Source organism: Schistocerca nitens, chromosome 2 (assembly GCF_023898315.1).
Source record: "Schistocerca nitens isolate TAMUIC-IGC-003100 chromosome 2, iqSchNite1.1, whole genome shotgun sequence".
NCBI lineage: Eukaryota > Metazoa > Arthropoda > Insecta > Orthoptera > Acrididae > Schistocerca > Schistocerca nitens.
This window is the reverse complement of record NC_064615.1, coordinates 567730174-567757624: the sequence shown is the minus strand read 5'-3', so window position 1 is coordinate 567757624 and position 27451 is coordinate 567730174. Positions and strand designations below refer to the sequence as shown.

Sequence of the window (27451 nt, the reverse complement as noted above, 5' to 3'; positions counted from 1 at the left end):
ACAGACGATCAAGTAGGTAAAAAGACGAGGGCTAATAGAAATCCTTGGGTAACAGAAGAAATATTGAATTTAATTGATGAAAGGTGAAAATATAAAACTGCAGTAAATGAAGCAGGCAAAAAGGAATACAAACGTCTCAAAAATGAGATCGACAGGAAGTGCAAAATGGCTAAGCAGGGATGGCTAGAGGACAAATGTAAGGATGTAGAGGCTTGTCTCACTAGGGGTAAGATAGATACTGCCTACAGGAAAATTAAAGAGACCTTTGGAGAGAAGAGAACTACTTGTATGAATATCAAGAGCTCAGATGGCAACCCAGTTCTAAGCAAAGAAGGGAAGGCAGAAAGGTGGAAGGAGTATATAGAGGGTTTATACAAGGGCGATGTACTTGAGGATAATATTATGGTAATGGAAGAGGATGTAGATGAAGATGAAATGGGAGATACGATACTGCGTGAAGAGTTTGACAGAGCACTGAAAGACCTAAGTCAAAACAAGGCCCCGGGAGTAGACAACATTCCATTAGAACTACTGACGGCCTTGGGAGAGCCAGTCATGACAAAACTCTACCACCTGGTGAGCAAGATGTATGAGACAGGTGAAATACCCTCAGACTTCAAGAAGGATATAATAATTCCAATCCCAAAGAGAGCAGGTGTTGACAGATGTGAAAATTACCGAACTATCAGTTTAATAAGTCACAGCTGCGAAATACTAACGCGAATTCTTTACAGACGAATGGAAAAACTGATAGAAGCGGACCTCGGGGAAGATCAGTTTGGATTCCGTAGAAATGTTGGAACACGTGAGGCAATACTAACCTTACGACTTATCTTAGAAGAAAGATTAAGAAAAGGCAAACCTACGTTTCTAGCATTTGTAGACTTAGAGAAAGCTTTTGACAATGTTGACTGGAATACTCTCTTTCACATTCTAAAGGTGGCAGGGGTAAAATACAGGGAGCGGAAGGCTATTTACAATTTGTACAGAAACCAGATGGCAGTTATAAGAGTCGAGGGGCATGAAAGGGAAGCAGTGGTTGGGAAAGGAGTGAGACAGGGTTGTAGCCTCTCCCTGATGTTATTCAATCTGTATATTGAGCAAGCAGTAAAGGAAACAAAAGAAAAATTCGGAGTAGGTATTAAAATTCATGGAGAAGAAGTAAAAACTTTGAGGTTCACCGATGACATTGTAATTCTGTCAGAGACAGCAAAGGACTTGGAAGAGCAGTTGAACGGAATGGACAGTGTCTTGAAAGGAGGATATAAGATGAACATCAACAAAAGCAAAACGAGGATAATGGAATGTAGTCAAATTAAATTGGGTGATGCTGAGGGAATTAGATTAGGAAATGAGACACTTAAAGTAGTAAAGGAGTTTTGCTATTTAGGGAGTAAAATAACTGATGATGGTCGAAGTAGAGAGGATATAAAATGTAGACTGGCAATGGCAAGGAAATCGTTTCTGAAGAAGAGAAATTTGTTAACATCGAGTATAGATTTAAGTGTCAGGAAGTCGTTTCTGAAAGTATTTGTATGGAGTGTAGCCATGTATGGAAGTGAAACATGGACGATAACCAGTTTGGACAAGAAGTGAATAGAAGCTTTCGAAATGTGGTGCTACAGAAGAATGCTGAAGATAAGGTGGGTAGATCACGTAACTAATGAGGAGGTATTGAATAGGATTGGGGAGAAGAGAAGTTTGTGGCACAACTTGACTAGAAGAAGGGATCGGTTGGTAGGACATGTTTTGAGGCATCAAGGGATCACAAATTTAGCATTGGAGGGCAGTGTGGAGGGTAAAAATCATAGAGGGAGACCAAGAGATGAATACACTAAGCAGATTCAGAAGGATGTAGGTTGCAGTAGGTACTGAGAGATGAAGAAGCTTGCACAGGATAGAGTAGCATGGAGAGCTGCATCAAACCAGTCTCAGGACTGAAGACCTCAACAACAACAACAGGTGTAGATAATTGTAGGCCTAGATCACTGATGTCAGTGTGTTGTAGAATTATGAAATGTGTTTTATGCTTGTGTATTAGGACTTTTCTGATAATGAAAATCTCCCCTCTAAAAATGAACTTGAATTCCCAAACAGAGACTTTGAAAACTGAACTGTGTTCCTTCACAGATCCAGATTGCTGTGGACAAAGGCACTCTAATTAATGTAATGTTTCTTGACTTCTGGAAGGCAATTGATACAGTTCCCTAATTTCATTTATTGAATGAAATATGAGCCTCCTGAGTATCTGACCAAATCTGTGGTTGGATACAGGACTTCCTTGCAGATAGATCACATTGTTCTTAACAGAACAAAATGACGAACATTAGAGTAATTTCTGGAGTCTCCCAGGGGAGTGAAATGGACTGCTGTTACTTACAATTTATAAAAGTTATAAAATTATAAAAGTTGGTTATATAAGTGGCTCTGTCAGGCTATTCATGGATGATGATGCTGTTCTATAGGAAGTTTTCAATGCCAAAAGACAATAATGAAATTCATGAAGACCTGCAGAGGCTTGGCGATTGGTGCAGTGTCTGGCAATCGACCCTGTGTGTAAAAAAAATGGAATGTAATGCATATAAATTGTCAAAGAGACTCACTACTGTGCAATCACACTATTGGCAACATGTTACTGGACACAGTAACTATTGCAAAATATCTTAGTTTAACCATCTGGATGAAACTAAAGTGGAATGACCATATAGAAAAAAAGTAGTAGAAAAGGAGAGGCCAGTCTGAGATTCATTGGAAGAACCTCAAGGAAACGTAAGTGAAAGAAGTTGTTTGCAAAACACACATTCAACAAATTCTGAATTATTATTCAACAGCTAGGTCTCTTACCAAACATGATTAATAGATCACACACACACACACACACACACACACACACACACACAGAGAGAGAGAGAGAGAGAGAGAGAGAGAGAGAGAGAGAGAGAGAGAGCACAAAGATCCAATAAAGAGCAGCATGTTTCATCACTAGGTTATTTATTGGGTGTCAGAGCATTACAGAGATGTTCAACAAACTCCAGTAACAGATGTTACAGGAGAGGCATTGTGAGCCATGGAGAGGTTTACTGTTGAAAGATGAAGAGAGTATGTTCCAAGAAGTGTCAGGCAAGGCATTGTGAGTTATGGAGAGGTTTACTGTTGAAATTCCAAGGGAGTATGTTCCAAGAAGGGTCAGGCAATGTACACATCCTCCCACATACACTTAACAGATGATTACAATGAGAAAATCAGTGAGGTTAGATATCATATGGAGCTTTACTAACAGTCATTCTTCCCACATACTATTCATGAATGAAACAGGATAGGAGGAAACAGATAGTGTTTCCCAAGGTACCCCCCCCCCCTCCACCATATTCTGTAAGGTGGCCTGTGGAGTATAGATATGGCTGTGGATGTAGCAGTTCATGTGTTGCCCATGCTGTCCTGATCTACCTCACTCAGAGGATGTTCAGCTGTTGCCCTGGCCAGCACGTTCTTCAGATGTCTTTTGTATTGGCAGTAGTAATAGCCGACCAAGACAGATGCAGCAACAGGGAAGTAACTGCTTTGGTGTCATTTACAAGTTCCTAACCAGGAGAGAATTTTATTATATCATCTGTGTGCTTTAATAGTTTAGTTTCTTGAGTTTCTGCATGTAAATTTAATATCTAATAGCCACAGTTCTTGCATTTTTGTTTGTGTCAGAAAGTAAACCAATTTTGTAACATATTACAAGTTGCTAATCAGGGCCAAACTATTTAGTTTCACCTGAGTGCTTCAGTAGTTATGTTTTTGAATATCTGCGTATTACTAGCTGCAGTTCGTGCATTTTCGTCAGGGTCTACAGTAGAGTTGCACAGCATGTGCTGATAGTCTGTTTATCTGCATAGTTTAGTTTTCCATGGTCTTTAGTATGGACAGGGGCTGCGATTGTTGTTTGTGGATGTAAGCCAAGTTGGTGAAACTTCACTCTCAGCTTCAGGCTGTGATGGCTTTGGTTACACAGCTTGAGGTTGCAGTGGATGGGCACTACTGTTGTGGGCCGGCCATGGGGATCTAACAGATGTCCAGCACGTCAGAGTCCTCTGATTGGTGCTCACCGGTGGCCAACCCAGTTACTGCTTGCACTGAGGCCAACACCTCACCTGTGGTTGAGTGCCAGGTCTCCCCGAGGCAAAGCAGGCAACGAAATACTTCCTGGGTGGCCACATGTAAGTCCTTCCCGATCTGTCTGACAAGCAAGTTACAGGTGCTGTCGGTGGCTGACACTGTCACTGAGCCAGATACTGTTGTCTGTCCTGTTTCAAAGGAAACCACTCAGCCTGCAAGATCCGGGCAATCACAGAGGGTGGGATTATTGGTAGTTGGGAGCTCCAATGTTAGGCATGTTATGGGGCCCCTTAGGGACTTAGCTGACAAGAAGGATAAGAAAACCAATGTGCAATCCGTGTGTGGAGTCATTCCAGATGTGTAAAGGGTCCACCCGAATGCCATGAAGATCACAGGGTGCAGGCAACTGCGGGTGGTTGCTCATGTTGGTATCAGTGATGGATCAGAAGAGATTCTCTCTGGTTTCGAGTGGCTAACAGAAGTGGTAAAAGCTGCCAGTCTTGCTTGCAAGATGAAAGCAAAGCTGGCCATTTGCAGCATAGTCGACAGGACCGATTGTGGACCTCTGGTACAGAGCCAAGTGGAGGAGGGTCTGAATCAGAGGCTCAGACTGTTCTGTGACCGTGTAGGCTGCAGATTCCTTGACTTGCACCAAAGGGTGGTTGGGTTTCGGGTTCTGCTGAATAGGTCAGATGTCCACTATACGCAGGAGGCAGCTACATGGGTAGCAGGATCTGTGTGGCGTGGACTGAGTGGTTTTTTAGGTTATAGGGTCTCGGGAAAACACAAGAAGGGCTTCAGTCACAGAGGGTGCAGCCTGAACACAGGAAGAACGTAGATACAGGAACCATTTGTGTAACAGCTGTAAATTGTCAAAGCTGTGTTGGGAAAGTACCAAAGCTCCAAGCGCTAATAGAAAGCACTGATGTTCAAATTGTTATAGGCACTGAAAGCTGGATATAAGCTCAGCCAAAATTTTTGTGAAGAACCTAATGGTGTTCCAAAAGGATAGGTTAAACACAGTTGGCGGTGGCATGTTTGTTGCTGTCAGAAGTAGTTTAACTTGTCATGAAATTGAAGTAGATACTTCCTTTGAGTTAGAATGGGCAGAGGTCATTGTTGGCAACTGGAATAAAATAATAATTGGAGCCTTTTACCGACCTCCCAATTCAGATGATACAGTTGCTGAAAGGTTCAAAGAAAACTTGAGTTTGATTTCAAACACATACCCAACTCATATAGTAATAGTTGGTGGTGACTTTAATTTACCCTCGGTATGTTGGCAAAAATACATGTTTAATTGCGGAGGTATGCATAAAATATCATCCGAAATTGTGCTAAATGCATTCTCTGAAAATTATTTCAAGCAGTTAGTTCATGAGCCTATGCAAATAGTAAACACTTGTGAAAACACACTTGAACGCTTAGCAACAAATAATCCTGAGTTAATAAAGAGCATCAAAACTGATTCAGAGTTAGTGAACACAGGGTTGTCATACCGAGATTGAATATTGTAATCCCCAAATCCTCAAAAAGTAAGCGAAAAATATACCTATTCAAGAAAGCAGATAAAAATTCACTTGATGCCTTCCTGAGAGACAATCTCCACTCATTCCAAATTAAAAATATAATTGTAGACCAGATGTGGCTTGAATTCAAAGAAATAGTATTGGCAGCAATTGAGAGATTTATACCAAATAAATTAACAAATGATGGAGCTGATCCTCCTTGGTACACAAAATAGGTTAGAACACTTGCCGAAACAACGAAACAAACATGCCAAATTTAAACAGACACAAAATCCCCAAGACTGGTGATCTTTTATAGAAGCTCAAAATTTAGCATGGACTTCAATGCGAGATGCTTATAATAGTTTCCACAACGAAACTTTGTCTCAAAACCTGGCAGAAAATCCAAAGAGATTCTGGTCATGTGTGAAGTATGTTAGTAGCAAGAAACAATCAATGCCTTCTCTGCGCTATAGCTATGGAGGTACTATCAAAGACTGTGCTGCCAAAGTAGAGTTACTAAACACAGCCTTCCAAAATGCCTTCACTAAAGAAGACAAAGTAAATATTCCAGAATTCGAATCGAGAACAGCTGTCAATGTGAGTAACGTAGAAGTAAATATCCTCGGAGTAGTGAAGCAACTTAAATCACTTAATAAAAGCAAGTCTTCTGGTCCAGACCGTATACCAATTAGGTTCCTTTCAGAGTATGCTGATGCATTAGCTCCATACTTAACAATCATATACAACCATTCGCTTGACGAAAGATCGTACCCTAAGACTGGAAAGTTGCACAGGTCCACCAATATTCAAGAAAGGTAGTAGGAGTAATCCACTAAATTACAGGCCAATATCATCAATGTTGATATTCAGCAGGATTTTGGAACATATATTGTGTTCAAACGTTATGAATTACCTCGAAGAAAACTGTCTATTGACACACAGACAAAATGGGTTTAGAAAACATCGTTCCTGTGAAACACAAGTAGCTCTTTATTCACATAAAGTGTTGAGTGCTATTGACAAGGGATTTCATATTGATTCTCTATTTCTGGATTTCTGGAAGGCTTTTGACACTGTACCACACAAGCAGCTTGTAGTGAAATTGCATGCTTATGGAATATCATCTCAGTTATGTGACTGGATTTGTGATTTCCTGTCAGAGACGTCACAGTTTGTAGTAATTGACGGAAAATCATGGAGTAAAACAGAAGTGATTTCTGGCATTCCCCAAGGTAGTGTTATAGGCCCTTTGCTGTTCCTTGTCTATATAAATGATTTGGGAGACAATCAGAGTAGCTGTCTTTGGTTGTTTGCAGATGACGCTGTCGGTTATAGATTAATAAAGTCATCAGAAAATCAAAACAAACTGCAAAATGATTTAGAAAAGATATGAATTTTGCAAAAAGTGGCAGTTGACCCTAAGTAACGAAAAGTGTGAGGCCATCCACATGAGTGCTAAAAGGAACTTGTTAAACTTTGGTTACATGATAAATCAGTCTAATCTAAAAGCCTTAATTCAACTAAATACCTAGGTATTACAATTACAAACAACTTAAATTGGAAGGAACACATACAAAATGCTGTGGGGAAGGCTAACCAAAGACTGTGTTTTATTGGCAGGACACTAGGAAAATGTAACAGACCTATTAAGGAGACGGCCTACACTATGCTTGCCCGCCCTCTTTTAGAATACTGGTGTGCAGTGTGGGATCCTTACCAGATAGGACTAATGGAGTACATAAAAAAAGTTCAAAGAAAGGCAGCACGTTTTGTATTATCACAAAATATGGGAAAGAGTGTCACAAAAATGATACAGGATTTGGGCTGGACATCATTAAAAGAAAGGCATTTTTCATTGCGACAGAATCTTCTCACGAAGTTCCACTCACCAACTTTCTCCTCCAAATGCAAAAATATTTTGTTGACACAGACCTACATAGGGAGGAACAATCATCATGATAAAATAAGGGAAATCGGAGCTCGTACGGAAATATATAGATGTTAATTCTTTCTGCATGCTATACGAGATTGGAATAATAGTGAATTGTGAAGGTGGTTCAATGAACCCTCTGCCAGGCACTTAAATGCGATTTGCAGAGTATCCATGTAGATGTAGATGAAGATGTAGATCTGGTTGCCAAAAGGCTTGAATGCCACCACTCACAAGCCATGACAGCTGATGAACTCTGGCACAGAAGAAAGCAGCTTGGGATGATATACCCATAACTGTCATCCAAGATTAGGTTGATGCATTGCCAGCTGAGTTAGAGCCATTTTTGATGTCATAGGTGGTGGCTCTGCGTACTTAATTTTGTGCACTATACACCTACAGAGCCCCTAAAAATTTAATAGTGTTCTTCCCACTATACTGTATATTTATTTAAATAAAATTTCATTGTTTTATCTCCTTTGGGGTTTTGCAGTTTTAATAGCCAACAATGTATATTAATACAATGTACTGTATGTAGATAGAAAATACTTAGTCTATAGATGTATCAGATAAATTACATACAGTAAATAAGAATCCTTGTTAAAGTTTCACTCTGGAGTTGGTACCTATCCTTGTAGGATATTCATGTGAAGTCAAGTACTCTCATGGTATTTCAGCAACAGTGATTGTTGTCTTCTTTAAATAAGGGTAATGAGTAGGCATCAGATCCAGAGGAAGATTGGATCTATGTAACCTATATCCTACTCATTAGCTGTCATTGTTGTGCTTACTGCTCCCTTATTACCTATGAGTGTTGCTTTTTTGAAAAGAAAAATTCAAAACTACTTACCTTGCTGAGACAGAAATAAGTGTATTTACTTTATTGGTGCCACATGTCGCATTGCACATTGAATCTTTCAGGATGCAGTACCAAAAAGAGACTGACCTTTCCATTTCATTGTTGTGTGTGATGTGGCCAGTGTATTTATTATACGATGCAATGATAATTTCATTGGATACAAAGTGAAAGGGAGTGCCATGAAACCCCAGTTTTAAAGACCTGAATCATCATTTGCTAACCCATTACATCTTAGTGTTCATACGAGGGTAATCCCAAAAGTAAGGTCTACTATTTTTATAAGTATGTAGACCTGTTTATTTCTGCAATGGTTTACATCAGTTTACAGCTTGAACATTTAGCTATTTTTTGACATAATCACCATTTCTGTCGATGCATTTTTGTAGACGCTGTGGCAGTTTTTGTATGCCCATGTCATACCAGCTCGCCGCCATGCCTTTCCGAAAGATATGAACCTCTTCTTTCACCTTGATGTCGGAGCTGAATCATTTTCAGCCAAATGTTGTTTTAACCTAGGGAACAGGTGATAGTCACTGGGCGCCAAGTCAGGACTATAGGGTGAGTGGGTGATTATGTTCCATTGAAACTGTTGCAAGAGAACAACGGTTTGCTGAGCGATGTGTAGGCAAGCGTCGTTATGGAGAATGTGTAGGCCCTTGCTCAACATTCCTCTTCCCCAGTTCTGAATTCCCCTTCTGAGTTTTTTCAGAATCTCACAGTACCTGTCAGCATTAATTGTGGTCCTAGCGATTCATCTGTGACGACAAGGTGAAAGAAGAGCTTCATAACTTTCTGAACAGCATGGTCGCAAACTGGTATGACATGGGCATACAAAAATTGCCACAGCTTCTACAAAAATGCAGATTATGTCAAAAAATAGCTAAATGTTCAAGCTGTAAACTGATGTAAGCCATTGTAGAAATAAACAGGTCTGTGTACTTATAAAAAAATAGGAGACCTTACTTTTGGGATTAGCCTCGTAGATACCTTTATTTTATTACTTTATTTTTTTCCTTATCATCACTATAACATTGACCTATGTTTATTACACTAACTGTATTACAAGGATGATTATAACAATAACAGTAATAATAATATGTCATTTCATTTTTGTACCAATATTCCTCATACACTCCTGGAAATTGAAATAAGAACACCGTGAATTCATTGTCCCAGGAAGGGGAAACTTTATTGACACATTCCTGGGGTCAGATACATCACATGATCACACTGACAGAACCACAGGCACATAGACACAGGCAACAGAGCATGCACAATGTCGGCACTAGTACAGTGTATATCCACCTTTCGCAGCAATGCAGGCTGCTATTCTCCCATGGAGACGATCGTAGAGATGCTGGATGTAGTCCTGTGGAACGGCTTGCCATGCCATTTCCACCTGGCGCCTCAGTTGGACCAGCGTTCGTGCTGGACGTGCAGACCGCGTGAGACGACGCTTCATCCAGTCCCAAACATGCTCAATGGGGGACAGATCCGGAGATCTTGCTGGCCAGGGTAGTTGACTTACACCTTCTAGAGCACATTGGGTGGCACGGGACACATGCGGACGTGCATTGTCCTGTTGGAACAGCAAGTTCCCTTGCCGGTCTAGGAATGGTAGAACGATGGGTTCGATGACGGTTTGGATGTACCGTGCACTATTCAGTGTCCCCTCGACGATCACCAGTGGTGTACGGCCAGTGTAGGAGATCGCTCCCCACACCATGATGCCGGGTGTTGGCCCTGTGTGCCTCGGTCATATGCAGTCCTGATTGTGGCGCTCACCTGCACGGCGCCAAACACGCATACGACCATCATTGGCACCAAGGCAGAAGCGACTCTCATCGCTGAAGACGACACGTCTCCATTCGTCCCTCCATTCACGCCTGTCGCGACACCACTGGAGGCGGGCTGCACGATGTTGGGGCGTGAGCAGAAGACGGCCTAACGGTGTGCGGGACCGTAGCCCAGCTTCATGGAGACGGTTGCGAAAGGTCCTCGCCGATACCCCAGGAGCAACAGTGTCCCTAATTTGCTGGGAAGTGGTGGTGCGGTCCCCTACGGCACTGCGTAGGATCCTACGGTCTTGTCGTGCATCCGTGCGTCGCTGCGGTCCGGTCCCAGGTCGACGGGCACGTGCACCTTCCGCCGACCACTGGCGACAACATCAATGTACTGTGGAGACCTCACGCCCCACGTGTTGAGCAATTCGGCGGTACGTCCACCCGGCCTCCCGCATGCCCACTATACGCCCTCGCTCAAAGTCCGTCAACTGCACATACGGTTCACGTCCACGCTGTCGCGGCATGCTACCAGTGTTAAAGACTGCGATGGAGCTCCGTATGCCACGGCAAACTGGCTGACACTGACGGCGGCGGTGCACAAATGCTGCGCAGCTAGCGCCATTCGACGGCCAACACCGCGGTTCCTGGTGTGTCCGCTGTGCCGTGCGTGTGATCATTGCTTGTACAGCCCTCTCGCAGTGTCCGGAGCAAGTATGGTGGGTCTGACACACCGGTATCAATTTGTTCTTTTTTCCATTTCCAGGAGTGTATTATAGACAGTTATTTTCATGTTCCATGGATCATTTGTGTGATAAATTGTAAAGATGTGGAATGAGTCATTTTATATTCATATCACAAACTATTTTTAAATATGGCTATATGCTGATAATTTAGAAGTGTTGTTTTGATATACATTAAAAGACATAGAGAAGTGAGTTAGTAATTCCTTTCATGTATTACAATAGCAGAAATTCTTCTGTGGAACAGAAGATGTTGCCAAGGAGAAACTTTTTCTAGTTTGTTTTTAAATTTTACTTTGCTGCCTGTAAGAAATTTTATATCATTGCTTAAGTGATCAAAAATTTTGGTTCAGCGTAGTGCACCCATTTCTGTGCGAAAGAAAAACTCATTGTGGCATAATGAATGTTATTTCTCCCTCTGGTATCATAATTATGTACATTGTTTTGAACTGCAGTGGATTATTTACAACAAACTTCATGAGGGAATAAATATACTGTGACACAGTAGGCAAAATGGCCACCTCCTTAATCCCATGTATCTGCTTGCTGTAGTTCTTAATGATTAAGAAATAGATTAAGGTAGGACCAAGTTGTGTCAGTAAACTGGCTTGAAATTTTCACTTTTAGAACTAGGGATTTAGTGAATTGTTTCCTCCTGAAGAAGAAGAATTCATGTATCAGGACTTGAGTTCTTATAACTGTTGCACTGAATTCTGAATGTGATTCTGGTATTTACTGAGTAAGAGCCTCAGTAGTGCTGTTTCAAGTTAATATGCTAACACTGTGGTATTGTTGACAGTACTCATTATTGAATATCCTTTCCATAAATTTACAGCAATGTCAAGATAATGCAACCAAAATTCAGGTAAAAGTTTTTTAAACTTTCTTTTTGGAAGGAAATGTGAAGGGTTGCAGTTATTTTCCTTTTTATTTGCTTTCTTGCTGAGGTGAGACACTATTCTAGAATACATAACATTATCAAAAATTTTGGAAAATTCTGTTCAAATCATAAACCACTTTGTGAATTGGAACATATTTCAAAGAAATGACAACCTCTGATTTAGCAAGGCATGAAACTCTGTGTACAGTGTGCAGAACAAAATGTGCTCACATAATGTGGCTCTGAATAATTAAACATTACTAATTCAGGTATTTTGTGATTTCTCAAAGGCTTTCGACTGTGTGAATCATAAAATTCTTCTAGATAAGATTGTGGAGTGAGTGGGACGGTGCACAAATGGTTTAATTCATATTTAACTGGAAGAAAGCAGAAGGTTGAAATTAACAGCACAGATAGTCTGCAAAAATCAGCAGAGTCCTGTAACTGAGGAGGTATTAAGAATGGTGTCCCACAGGGTTCAGTCTTGGGTCCCTTATTGTTCTTAATATATATTAATGACTTTCCACTCTGTATTCATGAAGATTCAAAGCTAGTTCTTTTTGCTGATGGTACAAGCATAGTACTCACACCCAACAAACAAGAATTAGCTGAGGAAATTGTAAACAATGTCTTTCAGAAAATTATTAAGTTGTTCTCCATAAATGGTCTCTCACTAAAGTTTGAGAAAACACAGTAAATGGAATAATACCATTGATAAATATAGACTTTAAGCAGAACTCCATTGCTGAGACAGAATATTCCAAATTTCTGAATTTGTGCATTGGTGAGAAATTTAATAGGAGGAAACACATTTACAATCTGCTGAAATGATTAGGGTCAGGAACTTATACTATTAGGATTATAGCAAATTTTGGTGATAAACATGTCAGTGAAATAACCTACTACGGCATCATATTTTGGGATAATTCATCTTTGAGAGAAAAAGTGTTTATTCCAAAAAAGTGTAATCAGAATAATAACCGGAGCCCACCTAAGATCACCTTGCAGACATTTATCTAATGAATTCAGGATATTCACAGTACATTTGCAATAGGTACATTCAGGTAATAGTGAAGTGCATAGCTACTGCACTAGAAGAAAGGATGATCTTTACTATTCTGGGTTAAATATGAATCTGGCACTGAAAGGAGTGAATTATGCTGCCACAAAAATCTTTGGTCATTTGCCAAATAGCATTAACAGTCTGAAGATAGCCAACCAACATTTAAAAACAAATTAAAAGAATTTGTGCATGACAACTCCTTCTACTCAATAGCTGAAAAAAAATTACGTTGTGTACTGAAAACTTATGTTAAGCTGACAAGTTCCACATCATTATGAAATGTCATATTCATGATATATGGAACAAGTGTTAATATAATGTAATGTGTTACAGCTCAATGTGCCCCACTTTCTATTACTGTGCTGTCACAGATATACAGTGACTGAGTGGTGCAGGGTTGACTATGTCAGTATTACACAAACCAGCTACATTATTTTGGATTTCATTGAAGTATTTGAAGGCTCAAATGATGTGTACTAAAATGAAGCATCAGTTGTAAAGGTGTGCTTGGGTTATGTGGCACACTTAAATGTAAATATACTGAAACGCCTAAGAAACTGGTTTAGGCATGTGTATTCAAATACAGAGATGTGTAAACAGACAGAATACAGCACCATGGTCAGCAATGCCTATATAAAACAAATGTCTGGTGCAGTTGTTAGATTCGTTATTGTTGCTACAATGGCAAGTTATCAAGACTTAAGTGAGTTTGAATGTGGTGTTGTAGTCGGCGAACGAGCGATAGGACACAGCACCTCTGAGGTATGGTAGTGATGAAGTGGGAATTTTCCTATGCAACCGTTTCATGAGTGTACCATGAATATCAGGAATCTGATAAAACATATCTCCGACATTGCAATGGCTGAAAAATGATCTTGCAAGAGCACGACCAATGATGACTGAAGAGAATAATTCAGTGTAACTGAAGTGCAACCCTTCAGCAAATTTCTGCAGATTTAAATGTGGAGCCATTAACAGGTATCACCTTACAAACCATTCAACGAAACCTCAACAATATGGATTGTCAGATCCGAAGAAGGCCCACTCATGTACCTTTGATGACTGCATAACACAAAGCTTTACACCTCTCCTTGACCTGGCAACACCAGCAATGGACTGTTGATGACTGGAAACATGTTGCCTGGCCAGATGAGTCTTGTTTCAAATTGTATCATGGGGATGGTCATGTACGGGTATGGAGACAACTTCATGAACCCATGGACCCCACACGACAGCAGGGGACTGTTCAAGCTGGTGGGGACGCTCTAATAGTGTGGGTCATGTGAGTTGGAGTGATATGGGACCCCTGATACACCTAGATACAACTCTGACAGGTGACATGAATGAAAGCATCCTGTCTGATCACCTGCACCCATTCATGTCTATTGTGCATTCCGACAGACTTGGGCAATTCCAGGAGGACAATATGACACCCCAATGCCCAGAATTGCTACAGATTTGCTCCAGGAACACTCTTCTGAGTTTAAACACTTCTGCTGGCCACCAAACATGAACATTATTGAGTTCTCCACCCCCTCTTACTCTTATGGATTTACGGACAACCCTGCAGGATTCATGGTGTCAGTACCCTCCAGCACTACTTCAGACATTAGTCGAGTCCATGCCACTTCATTTTGTGGCACTTGTGTGTGCTCACAGGAGCCCTACATGATATTGGGCAGATGTACCAGTTTCTTTAGCTCTTCAGTGTATGTGTAACCATTCTGCACCAGTACGATGTACACTATGGTTGCATGTGAACAAAATGATCAGTGCTGCTAACAGACAGTTATCAAATACACACACCAAAAAATGTTGTGCATCACCTTGGTTCCAAGATTTCCGGAACCTATACAGAAAATTGGAATAGAGATTAACATAAACATCATTTCCGCCCTTTTTATTGCTCATAAAAACTACGTGTTGCATGTTGTACTACCACATAGCGAGACCTTCAGAGGTAGCGGTCCAGATTGCTGTATGCATCAGTACCTCTAATACCCAGTAGCATGTCCTCTTGTATTGATGCATGCCTGTATTCGTTGTGGCATACTATCCACAAGTTCATCAAGGCACTGTTGTTCCAGATTGTCCCATTCCTCCAGGGCGATTCAGTGTAGATCCCTCAGAGAGGTTGGTGGGTCACGTCATCCATAAACAGCCCTTTTCAAACTACCCAAGGCATGTTCGATAGGGTTCATGTCTGGAGAACATGGGGCCACTCTAGACGAGCAATGTTGTTATCCTGAAAGAAGTCATTCTTGATGGGGACGAGGCAAGTCATCGACAGTTCCTGTCTCTCTGTATCTCCTCCATGTCCAAACAACATCGCTTTGGTTCACTCCAAGACACCTGGACAGTTCCCTTGTTGAGAGCCCTTACTGGCACAAAGTAACAATGTAGACACGATCAAACTGTGGTATTGACTGTCTAGGCATGGTTGAACTACAGACAACATGAGCCGTGTACCTCCTTCATGGTGGGATGCCTGGAACTGATCAGCTGTTGGATCCTCTCCATCTAATAGGCACTACTCATGTATGGTTGTTTACATCTTTGAGTGGGTTTAGTGACATCTCTGAACAGTCAAAGGGACTGTGTCTGTGATACAATATCCACAGTCAATGTCTTTCTTCAGAAGTTCTGGGAACTGGGGTGATGCTAAACTTTTCTTTGATGTGTGTACATGCAAACTATTTGTAGACATTAATGTTATGGATATCATCAGTGTTGGCTGAAGATTTCATGGCATGCACATAGTCCTTTATTTGAATGGTCATGGAGAAATGTTCATAAAACAAGACTACTCAAAACAATTACACGCAATTCCTTTATGTCAAATATGACAGAAGTGATCAAAAATGTTGTATTGCCTGTTACAAAAAAGAGAAAAATGATTTTTTGAATCATAGCAACATATACTAGTAACAGTTAACATGCAAAGAGACCTTTTTTACAGTAAGGAACAGTGAAAGGTACACAGTAAATACTGTAGTTTTTGACAATAATTTAGTTCATGTCAAATGCAACATTAAGGAAACTGACAAGATGAAAAATAGGAAGTATGATGAGTCCTACATCAATCTCACATTTGTTGATTCTAATGGCTCACATCTCTGCACTTTATGTTGCAAGATACTTCCAAAAAGTTCCATGGTACCTGCTAAGATGCACTGACATTTAGGAATCATACACCCCAGTTGCAAAGATGAGAATGAAGAATTTGTTTAAACATAAGAAAAACAATTATTAAGAATTCAAAAAACTATGACATGTGTGACCCAGGGTGTGAATGAAAACGCCAGAGACATTGCAAAAGTGGGTGGAGTGCACAGTATTACTGAGAATTTGATAAAACCATGTATGGTGGACATAACACAATGTTTGCTTGATGAAAATTCTGCAGAGCATTTTTATACAATGCCACTTGTGAGCAAAACTGTTTCCACACACACACAATATTTTGTAGTTACTGTAGTATTTCACTTGACTTGTCCTGTATACTAATATATCAGATCAGCTCTCATTCTCTGACCTGAGAACTGTCTCGTACTGCAAGTTACAGAAGTACTTATATCTTAACACAGAGCATCTGAAATTTGTTTGCTCACATAAGCAAAGCAACACTATAGCTGATAGTCACAGTAACTGTCAGAAAAAATCCAGAGTCCAACCAAGAGCTGTGCCAGTTATTTTGATTTATTGTCTGAGACTTACTCATACCCCTACTGAAGTACAAAAACGTTTATTAATTAAGAATTTAGGAGGCAGCAAACAATTTACCCTTCATTTAGCCTCTTAGAATAAAACATGTTGCTGTTTTATATAAATACCCATATGGTTTGAGTTTAAAGCTATGGTACATACTAATCTTAGCCATGATGGTCCTTTTGCTTAATGGGACATATGGAACATGATGAGTGAATTAGTGAATGATTGTGTTTCTTATCTCAGGTGTATGTTATGTGAATGATTTTTTTTCTTTAACTGCAAAATGCTTTTATTTGTTGTCAAAATAACACAAACAATTTTCAGAACAACTGATGAATACAGATTCTGCTGCTTGGCACGACATGTCAGTGTCTGCATACCACCACCTGATGAGTTTTCTTCATGTGAAGATCTTATGTCTAATTTGGTACTTCGTGTCTGTGTATGGATCCTTGGCGTCGTGGCAACTTTAGGAAACACATTGGTCATTGTGTGGAGAAAGTGTTTCAGGCATCCTAATAAGGTGTGTACCATTATTCAATATACTTTTGGGGGGCATACATGGAAAGTTTTAGATTTTAGAGTCACACTGATGTTTACCACTGTCTGTACTTTACAATGCTTACATCAAAATATATCAAAGATGTGAACCAATCAGAACTCCATTGAGGCACAGCAGTAGAATACATCATATTAAAAATAGAGAAAAATATGAATGTGGGTTGCTGTGATGATTCACGGAGAAAAACAGGTAGGTGGTTTGCTGTGGTAATTCATATGCTTAATTAAGGAAGAGAGTGAGAAAGAACTATATTCACATCATCATAATAGCCTTACTGGAAGAAGTTGCAGAGCTGAAAGAACGTTTTTGGGTTACAGCATGGAGTTTGTAATGATACGCCAGATCTTATAGAATGTGGTCTGGGTCACTGCTGTTTCACTACAATACAGGAGTTACAGTAGGATACCACTGTTGTTCCTTCTCACATGTGTATTTATTTATTTATTTTCTTGAATGAACATTCCAAAGGGAACAGAATTTCATAAATATTTGTAGAAGTATTGTTTTAAAAAAAGTGATCTCATTCCTGCCACAAAGTTTCTCAAAAGTATTCAGAGTGAGCAAAATAAAACTGGCCCACAAAATATTTACAAAAGACTGACATGGGATTGACCCTTGCTGTTGAACATCACAGAAGGTGGTGGAAATGGTCACCACTAATGTCAATGCAGTGCTGTGTTTGATTTATCAAGCTGTGAGACACATGTAGCAGCTTTGCCTGAGGGATACCAGCAATAGTGTTTCCAACATTCTGTTGTAGCTCTTCATATGTGTGAAGATTATTTGATTACACCTGATCCATCAATTTGCCCCACAGGTAACAATCTAGGAGAGAGAGATCAGAGAATTGAGGTGGCAAGGAGATTGCACTACCTATGTGTGCTGTTGCTCTGTCTTGCTGAAAATATCCTTACAGTTGTTCCTCTTCTGTGAAATGATCCAAATAATTATGGATTACATAACTTCTGATTAGCATAACAGTATAGTAAAAGAAAGAGCTTTTTTACAATGCAGACACCAGACAGTGCACTTTGAACATCAGGCTAGAGATGATGCAACGGATCTTTGAAGTATTGATGGGGGTTTTGCAATGCATGATGGCAGATGTTCTGTGAGTTCACATTCCCTGACAGGATGAATCAAGCCTCATTTGAAGAAGTGCAAAACTGAGAATCGAAAAGTTCTGATTCCACTTCTTTCAAAAACCACCAGCAGAACACAGCACATGAAAGTTTATCTGGATGCTTTAACTCATGCACAACAGTAAATTTGTAAGAATACAGATGCACGTCCTTTTTGCCAATGTTTTGGCACAGTGATATCTTAATTCCCAGAGACAAATGGCATTTAGATTTCATTGGACTTTGTTCTAAGCTTCTTGACTTGAGCAATGTTTTCTCATGTTTGAACTCTCTTTGGATAGTTACAGATTTTATTCACTACCGAGCGTGTTTTGTACCATTTTGCTACTAAGTTTTGCATTGTAAACTTTGATGGAGGTTTTGCCACAACAATTACAGTCTTAAATTCCTGTGAAGAGAGCTCCACACACATTTTCCATGAATTGCTTTGCATAACATTTGACAATGAACACTGTCTGTTTTATTGTGAGCACCATTTTGTGTTGCATTGAACTGGTCACTAAACACCTCTACTCCTCTCACTCACTCAAATGTAATGAAACAGCAAAATACTTGGGACAGAGCATGGAAGATATCAACATGCACAGATGTGTGGCAGCAATGAATTGTTGTATAGAAATCATAGATCCCAGCATTTTCTATGACAGTGTTCATTAACAATTCCACATTAGTCTTGTAAATATTTTCTAAGTCACCCTATATATAAATGATGGCAGCTCAGAGCAAAGTTGCACACAAATACAGCGCAATATATTCCTATGAAGCCACAGAAGACATTGTTATTTCACAGTTGTCATCTGCTTGGGTTAGAGCAAACAACAATGGCTTTGAAAATTGTTGCTCCCATCAGTTACTTGATTTTTTTGTGTAAAACAATTTACAGCTGCTCAAATTCATTAGAAGTTATGCTTAGTTCATGGGTTGACACTAATGGGTGAAGGAAAGGCAAAAAATAGTGTAGATACTTTAAAAGAGGCTGTACAAATATGAATGATCAAGAGCAGAGTGGGAGTGGGGTATCCAGACTGATGAAATAATGCAACAAATGGACCAGAAACTATTGTGACTGATGATTGGTGCTCTGACTGACGAATTTCCTCATTGTTGAATGCACCATTATTTACACAACATTCACAGAAAATATAAGATACAGCAAACTATGTGTAAAGTCATTACCAAAACAGTTTGCTGACAGAAACAAGGAGCAAAATTTGTCAACCAATAGCAGTTTCAGATCATTATCAACAAGATGGATATGATTTGTTTTCCCACATTGTTGTGAGTTATAAGACATAGATATCCTATAAAAATATAGAACCAAAACAACATTCAGTGCGGTGGTGCCACTAAGCTTTGCTGAAAATAAAAGAAGTTCAAACAGCTCCCTGACTCAAGCTGAAATACCAAAGCTACTATTTTCTGGGATGAAAATTATATTGTGTTGATTGATTTCATTGAATGTGGGTCAGTATTTGCATATTATGTGTACTGAAAAATTTTCACCACTCTGAGGCATGCTATCCTGAATCAATAGCATGGGAAACTGTCACCTGGTGAAGTCCTCCACCATAACAATGAATGTCCACAGACTGCTATCCATACCAATGTTAACATTCAGTATTTCTGTTAGAAACTTTCCAACTGTCTATGTTACAGTCTCAAAGCTTTATGTAGTTGGCTATTATTACCTTTTCTTGTGCTTGAAATTATGATCTGGCAGAGAAAGGTCTGAAGATGTCAAGAAACACAAGACTTCCATTGTCAACTGGTTCACTTCCCAGGCTGGGAACTTCTAGACTGAGGGGATGAAGAAATTAGTAAAACATTATGAGAAGTTCTGAGAACAGAATGACAGTTATGTGGAGAAGTCAAGTAGGTCTGTAGAAAACTAAAACTGTTAGAAATAGCTTTTTGTGGCTAAATGGCCCTTTATGTTTTGAATACATCTTGTACTGTGGGTAGAAGGCACATGAGCTGTGATTCATGAAGGGCTGGTGTAAGAAAACGAAACTTTTTGTATGTTTGAATGATGATGATCATCAGAGACCTTAGGAAACCTTTCAAGAGCACTTCTGATCTGTCACATTTTTGGTATATTTTTGCGATGCACATGTGGGTCTTTGGTAAAGTGACCGATACTTTGAATCAGAAACATCACAACATCAAACTAATTGTCAAACTAACAATACTGTAGAAAGAGTAGATTGCTATTCATGAGTCACAGGTAGGCACTATAAAAATTAATGCTAGAAATATTCAGCTATCAGACTAAGTCCTTTATAAGCTGTAGAAAACAACACATGCATGCATGGCCACTGTTGTCTCCTTTGAGCTGGGTTGGGGATTTTCTCTGCCCGGGGATGGGTGTTTGTGTTGTCCTCATCATTGTATCATCATCCTAATCATTCGTGACAGTGGCTAGATTGGACTTTGAAAGAAATTGCACTGTGAAAATATTGGGGGCTTTGTACAAGAGCTGATGACCATGCAGTTGAGCACTCCACAAACCAATCATCATCATCATCGTCGTCATCATCATCACAGTTGTCTCCAGGCACTAAGTCCTGATTTTGACAGTGTATGAGATGAGTACAATCTAGCTCAGGTGATAGTGGAGATTTGAGAGATTTGTGGGGTGGGCAGGGGTTGGAGGAAATGTGGGAGCCTGCAAGGATGTGGTTGGGGAGAATAGAGCTATTTGGTGCTTCATCAGGGGGAGGGGTGAAGAAGGGGATTTGTGCAAAGGGGAGAGGAGACTAGAGGGAGATAGAGAAGAGGATGTGCTGGTGGGATAGAAGTTGTGTGTAGTACTGGAGTGAGAGTAGAGAAGGGGACTAGTGAAGGTTGAAGCCAAGAGGTTATGGGAATGAAGGATATGTTGCAGGAAGAGTTCCCACTTGCTCATTTCATAAAAGCTGGTGTTGATGGGAAGAAACCAAATGGCACAGGCTGTGAAGCAGTAATTGAAATAACACATATAATGGAGGGTGCCATGCTCAGCAATTGGATGGCCCAGCTGTCACTTGGACAGAGTTTGGCAGTGAGCATTCATGCGAACATACAATCTAATAGTTGTTATGCCCATGTAGAATGCAGTACAGTGGTTTCAGCTAAACTCATAGATAACATGGCTGCTTTCACAGGTGGCCTTGCCTTTCATCATGTAGGAGGTGCTTGTAACAGGTCTGCAGTACCGGGTGCTGAGAGGATGTATGGGACCAGTTTTGCATCTACATCTGATGTAGGGATATGAACCATGAGGCAGGGGTGGAGGATGCAGGGATGTTGTGGTGACAGAACAGAACTGTTAGGTGCATCATCAGGAGGCAGTGCCACAGGAAGTTGGGTGCGGAGGAAGGGGGATGGGGAAAAGGAGAGAGGAAATAAGAGGGAAGTAGAGAAGAGACAAGTGCATTGGTGGGCTAAGAGATGTGTAGCACTGGAGTGAGAGCTGGGAAGGGAATAGGCAGGTGGAGGACAGGGACTAGCAAAGTATACTGCAGAGGCTGGGTGGGCACCAGAATACCACTGTGGGAGGGGTGGGGAAGATATTTCTCATTTAAGGCCATGATGAGAATAATTGAAAACCTGATGGAGAATGAGAGTGAGGGGTGCTTCTAGTTACAAGAGGTCACTCCTTCAAGACCAGACTGAGTGTATGGGGTTGGTAGATAACTGGGGGAGGGGCACAGGCACGGAGATCTATTTTTGGACAAGTGTAGGAGAGTAATTTCGTTCTTTGAAGGCCTCAATGAGATCATTGGCATATGCAAAGAGGAAGTGCATGTTGCTTCAGATGCAATGGCCATGGGTGTCTAGCTGTATGTAAGGGACTTGGGGATGTGAAACAGGTGGAAGCTGTTGAAGTGGAGGTATTTTTGTTGTTGGTAGGTTTGGTGTAGCAGGGATAGTGAGGTTGCCATCCTTGAGGTAAAGTTACCTGCAGACGGAGGGAATTCAAAATGCCTGTGCTGGGTATTGTGAGTGTCAATTACCAGTGTGGCTGGGCTGAGAACAGGTGACAGCAGGTCCAGGGCACAGCACTGTGAACGCATGTAATAACAATGCTGTGAAAGTAGTTGGGGGTGCAATGTGGCATCAGGGGCATAACTGGAAGATGATAGCAGCAGCGGCAACATCTCTGCATTGGGCATAGGCTACAGGATAAGTAGAGGCGCAGGGGTGTAACATTCTGGGTGCTTGGGGTGCTGTCAGCGACCAGTGGGTTGGAAGCAGTGCCGGCGTACCATGGTTGCTTTCCTGCAGTATTCTCATTCACAGTGTGATAGATCAGTGACCCGAGGCTTCAATTGTAGGAGTGCTTAGCATGCTGTCAGTGATGGTGTTGGTGGCAGAGATGCTGGTATTAGCAGTGGTGTACATTTGCATGGTTTCAATGAAACCCTGTTGAGGAGTGTGAGACCATACAGTATGTATGTGGAAATTCACCCTATCAATTGAAATGCTGGTAAGGGTGCTGTAAAGATGCAGATAAACATCATGGGTTCTTATTCAGGACCAGGACCTGGTGGGGCCCGGAGTAGTGCAGGCGAAGCGGGTGCTGGTGACTATCGACTGGCGGCATAATGTGAGTGCATGATGCAAGACCACTGTGAATTAATGCCCTGAATTCGCTGTGGCGCTGGGGAACAGTGGAACACATGCAAGTCATGCAGTCCTGCTAGCTGGCAACAAACTTGGGAATAACATCAGCTATGGCCAGAGGCCCAGAAATACCAACGGTAGGGCAGCGGTCCACTTGGTGTTGTGGCAGGCAACAGTGGCCTTTAAGGTATAGTGGAGCTGTCCCACCATGCTGTTGGTGGCTGGATGCTAGCTTAATGTCTGGTGCAGATCAGTCCCACAGAGATCTGTCATTGCACAAAAAAGGACAGTTGTAAATTGGTGAATTCAAGCAGTAGCATTGCCTCAGAACAGCTGGTGGATCTGTCCACCATGGTGAGGTTGTAGCAGCAGCTGTCAGAAAGGTAGAGGGCTGATGATGTCCACATGAATGTGAACAAAGTGGTGCCTGATGTCTGGGAAGGCAGTGATGGGTGTGTGTACATGGTGGGCGATCTTGGTGTGCTGACAGGTGAGACAGGTGTAAACCCAGGAACTGCAGTCCCTCTGAATACCTGGCCACATGAAATGCCTAGTCATGAGAGTGATGGATGCATGTATGCTGGGGTGTGCTAGGTTGTATACCAGTTGAATGTGGCCTTGTGGAAGGCAGCAGACATGATGGGTGTGGTGATCTGGTAGATATCTCACACCAGATATTGCTGTCTGTGCTGGAAGTCAATGTACATTGAAGGCAGAATCTGGATAGGGTGAGTTGCAGGTTGTGCTCATGAACAGTGCTAAGTGCCTTGTAATCCAGGGACAATGTGATGGTGCATGTATAGCTAAGGTAGACAGCAATGATATTGTCAATTCTCGCACCATGATGTATATCAGTAGTAAATTCAGAAATGAATGACAGCTGATAGCTTTTATGTGGGGAGCACTGTCATTATCTTTCAAAATGTGAAACATGATACACTTGTGGTCAGTGAGGACCATGAAGTTACGGGCCTCCACTGACAGCCAGCCAAAAATCTTTGATTGCCTTGTAGATGTTGAGTATTATCTGTTTTTTGTGCTCCATTACCATTGAGTGGCAGAGAGCTTGCTGGAGAAGAAAACGAGTAGCTGCCAGGTGTTACTGACATGTAACTCCGGGAGAGCGCTGATGGCCATCTGAATGGATTACAAGATGTCAAGCAGCGTAGTAGCATAGTGGTGGGCAATCAGGGTAGCATCCGTCAAGTTACACTTGCCTGCAGAGAAGCTGTCTTTGATCTTCTCCTTTGTTTTGGTGCTGTGTAGGGCAGAAAAGTTCCATCCAGGAAATGATGCCACATTTGGGCAACATTATGGAGGCCAAAAATTATAAAGGTGTTCTTTAGAGCATCATGATGATGGTGGTCATCTGGATGTCCATGGGTGTGATGAGAATCTGTGTGAAAACCTCGGTGTAGTCGATCATGCTGAAGACTGTAGCCCGAGCCAGGATTTTGTTGTACTCGTAATTTCGTAATAGGGCCACCGGGTACTGGTCACGGGTGGTATGGACGTTTAGCTTCTGGTAATCATCACATGGCTGCCAAGACCCATCGTTTTTCTTGGCAAGATGAAGGGTAGCAAGCAGCTCATCAGACTCACCATTGGCAGTCTTGAGTCTGGCCAGTGTAAGTGCCATGTCAGCCCTGCAGTGATGGGTGGTCGGGGGGTGGTGTAAATGTAGTTGACAGCTGAATGACAGACCTCTCAAGCACACTGCACAAGTGTGTGAGAGAAGGAAATTGTGCCAGGAGTTGAGCATATGGGCTGGGATATGCCACCAGCTTCGCATCAAAGAAAACTGTGGAACAAATGGTGTACTTCATTGGTATCCCAGTACATGAGGAAGCAGGTGGTAGTGCTGAATGAAGTCCACTCTCATAATGGGGTCAGTGATGTCAGCGACAGTGAAGGGCCAAGGGAGGTCCCATTGTAGGCCAAGGTCAAGGGCACGATGATGTATGCCATAGATTATGGGATTGTGGAGTTATTTACTGCCATCAAGAGGATGCCTGAGACAGTGCCAGAGTCCTGTTCAAGCCACTGCAGGAAGATAGACATCTTGGAGCCAGTAAAGGTCAGGAATGGTGTGGTGGAGCAAGCAGCAGGGTGTACCTGATCACAGTGGCTATTAGCATTTGGGTGCCAAGCGCATGGTTTGCAGCATATGGACCGAAGCACTATTGGTATCAGCAGAGGGTAGCCGTGGTGACAGGCTTTGGCAAAGTGGCTGGAGCTGCAGTGGTGGTAGCCATTGTTGTGTCAGTGACTGGCACTGCCTGGGCAGTGGCAGTTGGAACTGAGGTGGTTCACAGTCACCTGCAACATTGCCATATGAACGCTGAGGTGTGCAAGAATGTCATATACTCTCAATTGCTGGGCACTGGGCTGTGGGCCATCGGGGAGGTGAGCAGCTGGTGATGTCATTAGTGGTAGGGTGAGAGACAGCACAGGTTGATGGAGTGGTTGAGGCAAGCTGGGGCAGATGTCAGCACCTTGAGACCAGGAGGAATGGCAGCAAGATACGCAGGGACCTGTGCAGACTTCAGTATGGAGCTATCCTGCTGGTGGCCATGTCGCTGTTGGGTCACCACTGTAGAAATGTTTCCTGACCTAACTTACAAAATTAATTATGGAAGTGGAAAATAGGGCCTGATAGCTATCACACAAAGATTAGTTTCCACACATGGTTAAGGACGCAAAACATTCATTATAATGACTAAACAGCTACAAATGAAATACGAAATGGTCTTAGAATTAATATTTATTGGGGTAAGTCACTTGCAGATGTGATGGTGCTAAGTGAAAGGAGGGAGGTACGATAGGAATAATGAACAACAAATAAAGACTCTACATTGTCCAGAGTATCCACCAGCACAACACAGATTTTTCTAATGTGAAGTGTGGAATTAATAGTCCCTCATTGGAGAAATGGATAAGGAAAGATGTGAACGAAAAATACTCGGGTATCAGATAGATGTACTTTATTATCACCTTTATTACCAATTCCATGTCATTCACCAGCCACAGCTGGACAGACAGCGTCAAGATACAACACTATCAAAATACATGAATACAACTCTACTATGATAGTAATTTAATACTGCAAGAGATATTTAAGTTATAAATTAGATTACAATAGCATCACAACAATAAAATAGATACAAGTATATAATGAAATTAAATATAATGGTTGCTGTTGGAGTCATGGAACTGAGCTGCAGCTCAAGTAAACACTATGCTATTACTAGAAAAGAATTCTTCAATATTGTAGAAGGGTTGCTCTTTTAGCTTACACAAAATAATAGTTTTAAACTGCTCCCATGGTAAAGACTGAATGTCATCAGGTAGGGCATTAAACAATTTTAGGGCCACCATTGGGAAGCTGGTTTGTGTCGTTGCTAATTGACACCTTGGCATGTCAATACTGTCTTTGTTGTGAGTGCTGTATTTGCGAACTTCATTTCTCTTTCTGTAGATATCTCTTTATGTGGAAAAGACAGTTCAATATATACTGGCTGTAAACAGTCAGAACTCCTAACCTGGTGAAAATTGGTTTACAGTGGTCTGTCTTTTTGCATGAAGTAATGATCCTGATAGCTTTCTTTTGCAGTAAAAGCACATTCTTGCAGCCTGCAGAATGGCCCCAAAACAACAGCCCATAACTGATGTGGCTGTGGGACCTTGCATAGTACACAGTTATCAGGTACTGTTCTGATGCTATACTTTTCAGTTTCCTCAAGAGGACATGTTTGGTGTACTGTTGCCAGGTTAATATGGTATCAATGAGAAAGTCCAGAAGTTTAACACGTGCTGCGTTACCCAGTGCTCCAGTATTTCTGAGGCTGCATATCGTCCTCTGAGTTTTGTCTTCATCAATTTTTATTTTGTTCATGATGAACCAGGTTTTGGCTTCATTGAACAAGACTTCTGCTTGTTGGACTGCTTTTACAATATTCTCTCCTTTAGAGAACAAGGTTGTATCATCTGCAAACTGCAAGGTGTGCCAATTGGAGCCTATGTCATTTACGAAGATTAGGAACAACAGGAGCCCTGTTACTGATCCCTGTGGCACACCATGCTGTAGCTTCTTCTCACCTGAATCACCTCCTTGCACAGAGACAGTCTGTTGTCTGTTTCTCAGGTAGGATACAAGAGTTTGCAGGGTGGATCCCCCTATACCATATGTTTTTAGCTTTCTGAGCAGGGCCTTATGTGGGATGCAGTCAAATGCCTTACTAAGGTCACAGAGTACTAGTGCCATAGACTCTTTGTCTTCAAAACCCTGACTTATGTTTGTAACTAAGTCAAGTACAGCTGTTGTTGTTGACCTGCCCTTCCAAAAGCCATGTTGTGCATCATAAAAGAGACTATTTCCTTCAAAGTAACTTAATAGTTGTTCTTTCATTATCGACTCCATCACCTTCGCTAGTACTGGTATTATAGATATGGGCCTGTAGCTTGACACTTCATGTGGACTGCCTTTTTTGTAAAAAGGCATTGTGCGTGCTACTTTCAGGAAGTCTGGAAATTCCCCTGCATGGAGGCTTTTATTTATTA

General features: G+C 41.3%; 1 protein-coding gene across 1 annotated transcript in view; it reads left to right on the top strand.

Annotated features, from left to right (window-relative positions):
• Positions 1 to 27451, top strand: part of LOC126235161 (G-protein coupled receptor GRL101-like) — a 364334-nt gene that overhangs the window by 289815 nt on the left and 47068 nt on the right. Inside the window, exon 20 of the mRNA XM_049943894.1 lies at positions 16907 to 17105. Coding sequence (XP_049799851.1) covers positions 16907 to 17105 — 199 coding nt within the window. The remainder of the gene's footprint in view (positions 1 to 16906; positions 17106 to 27451) is intronic.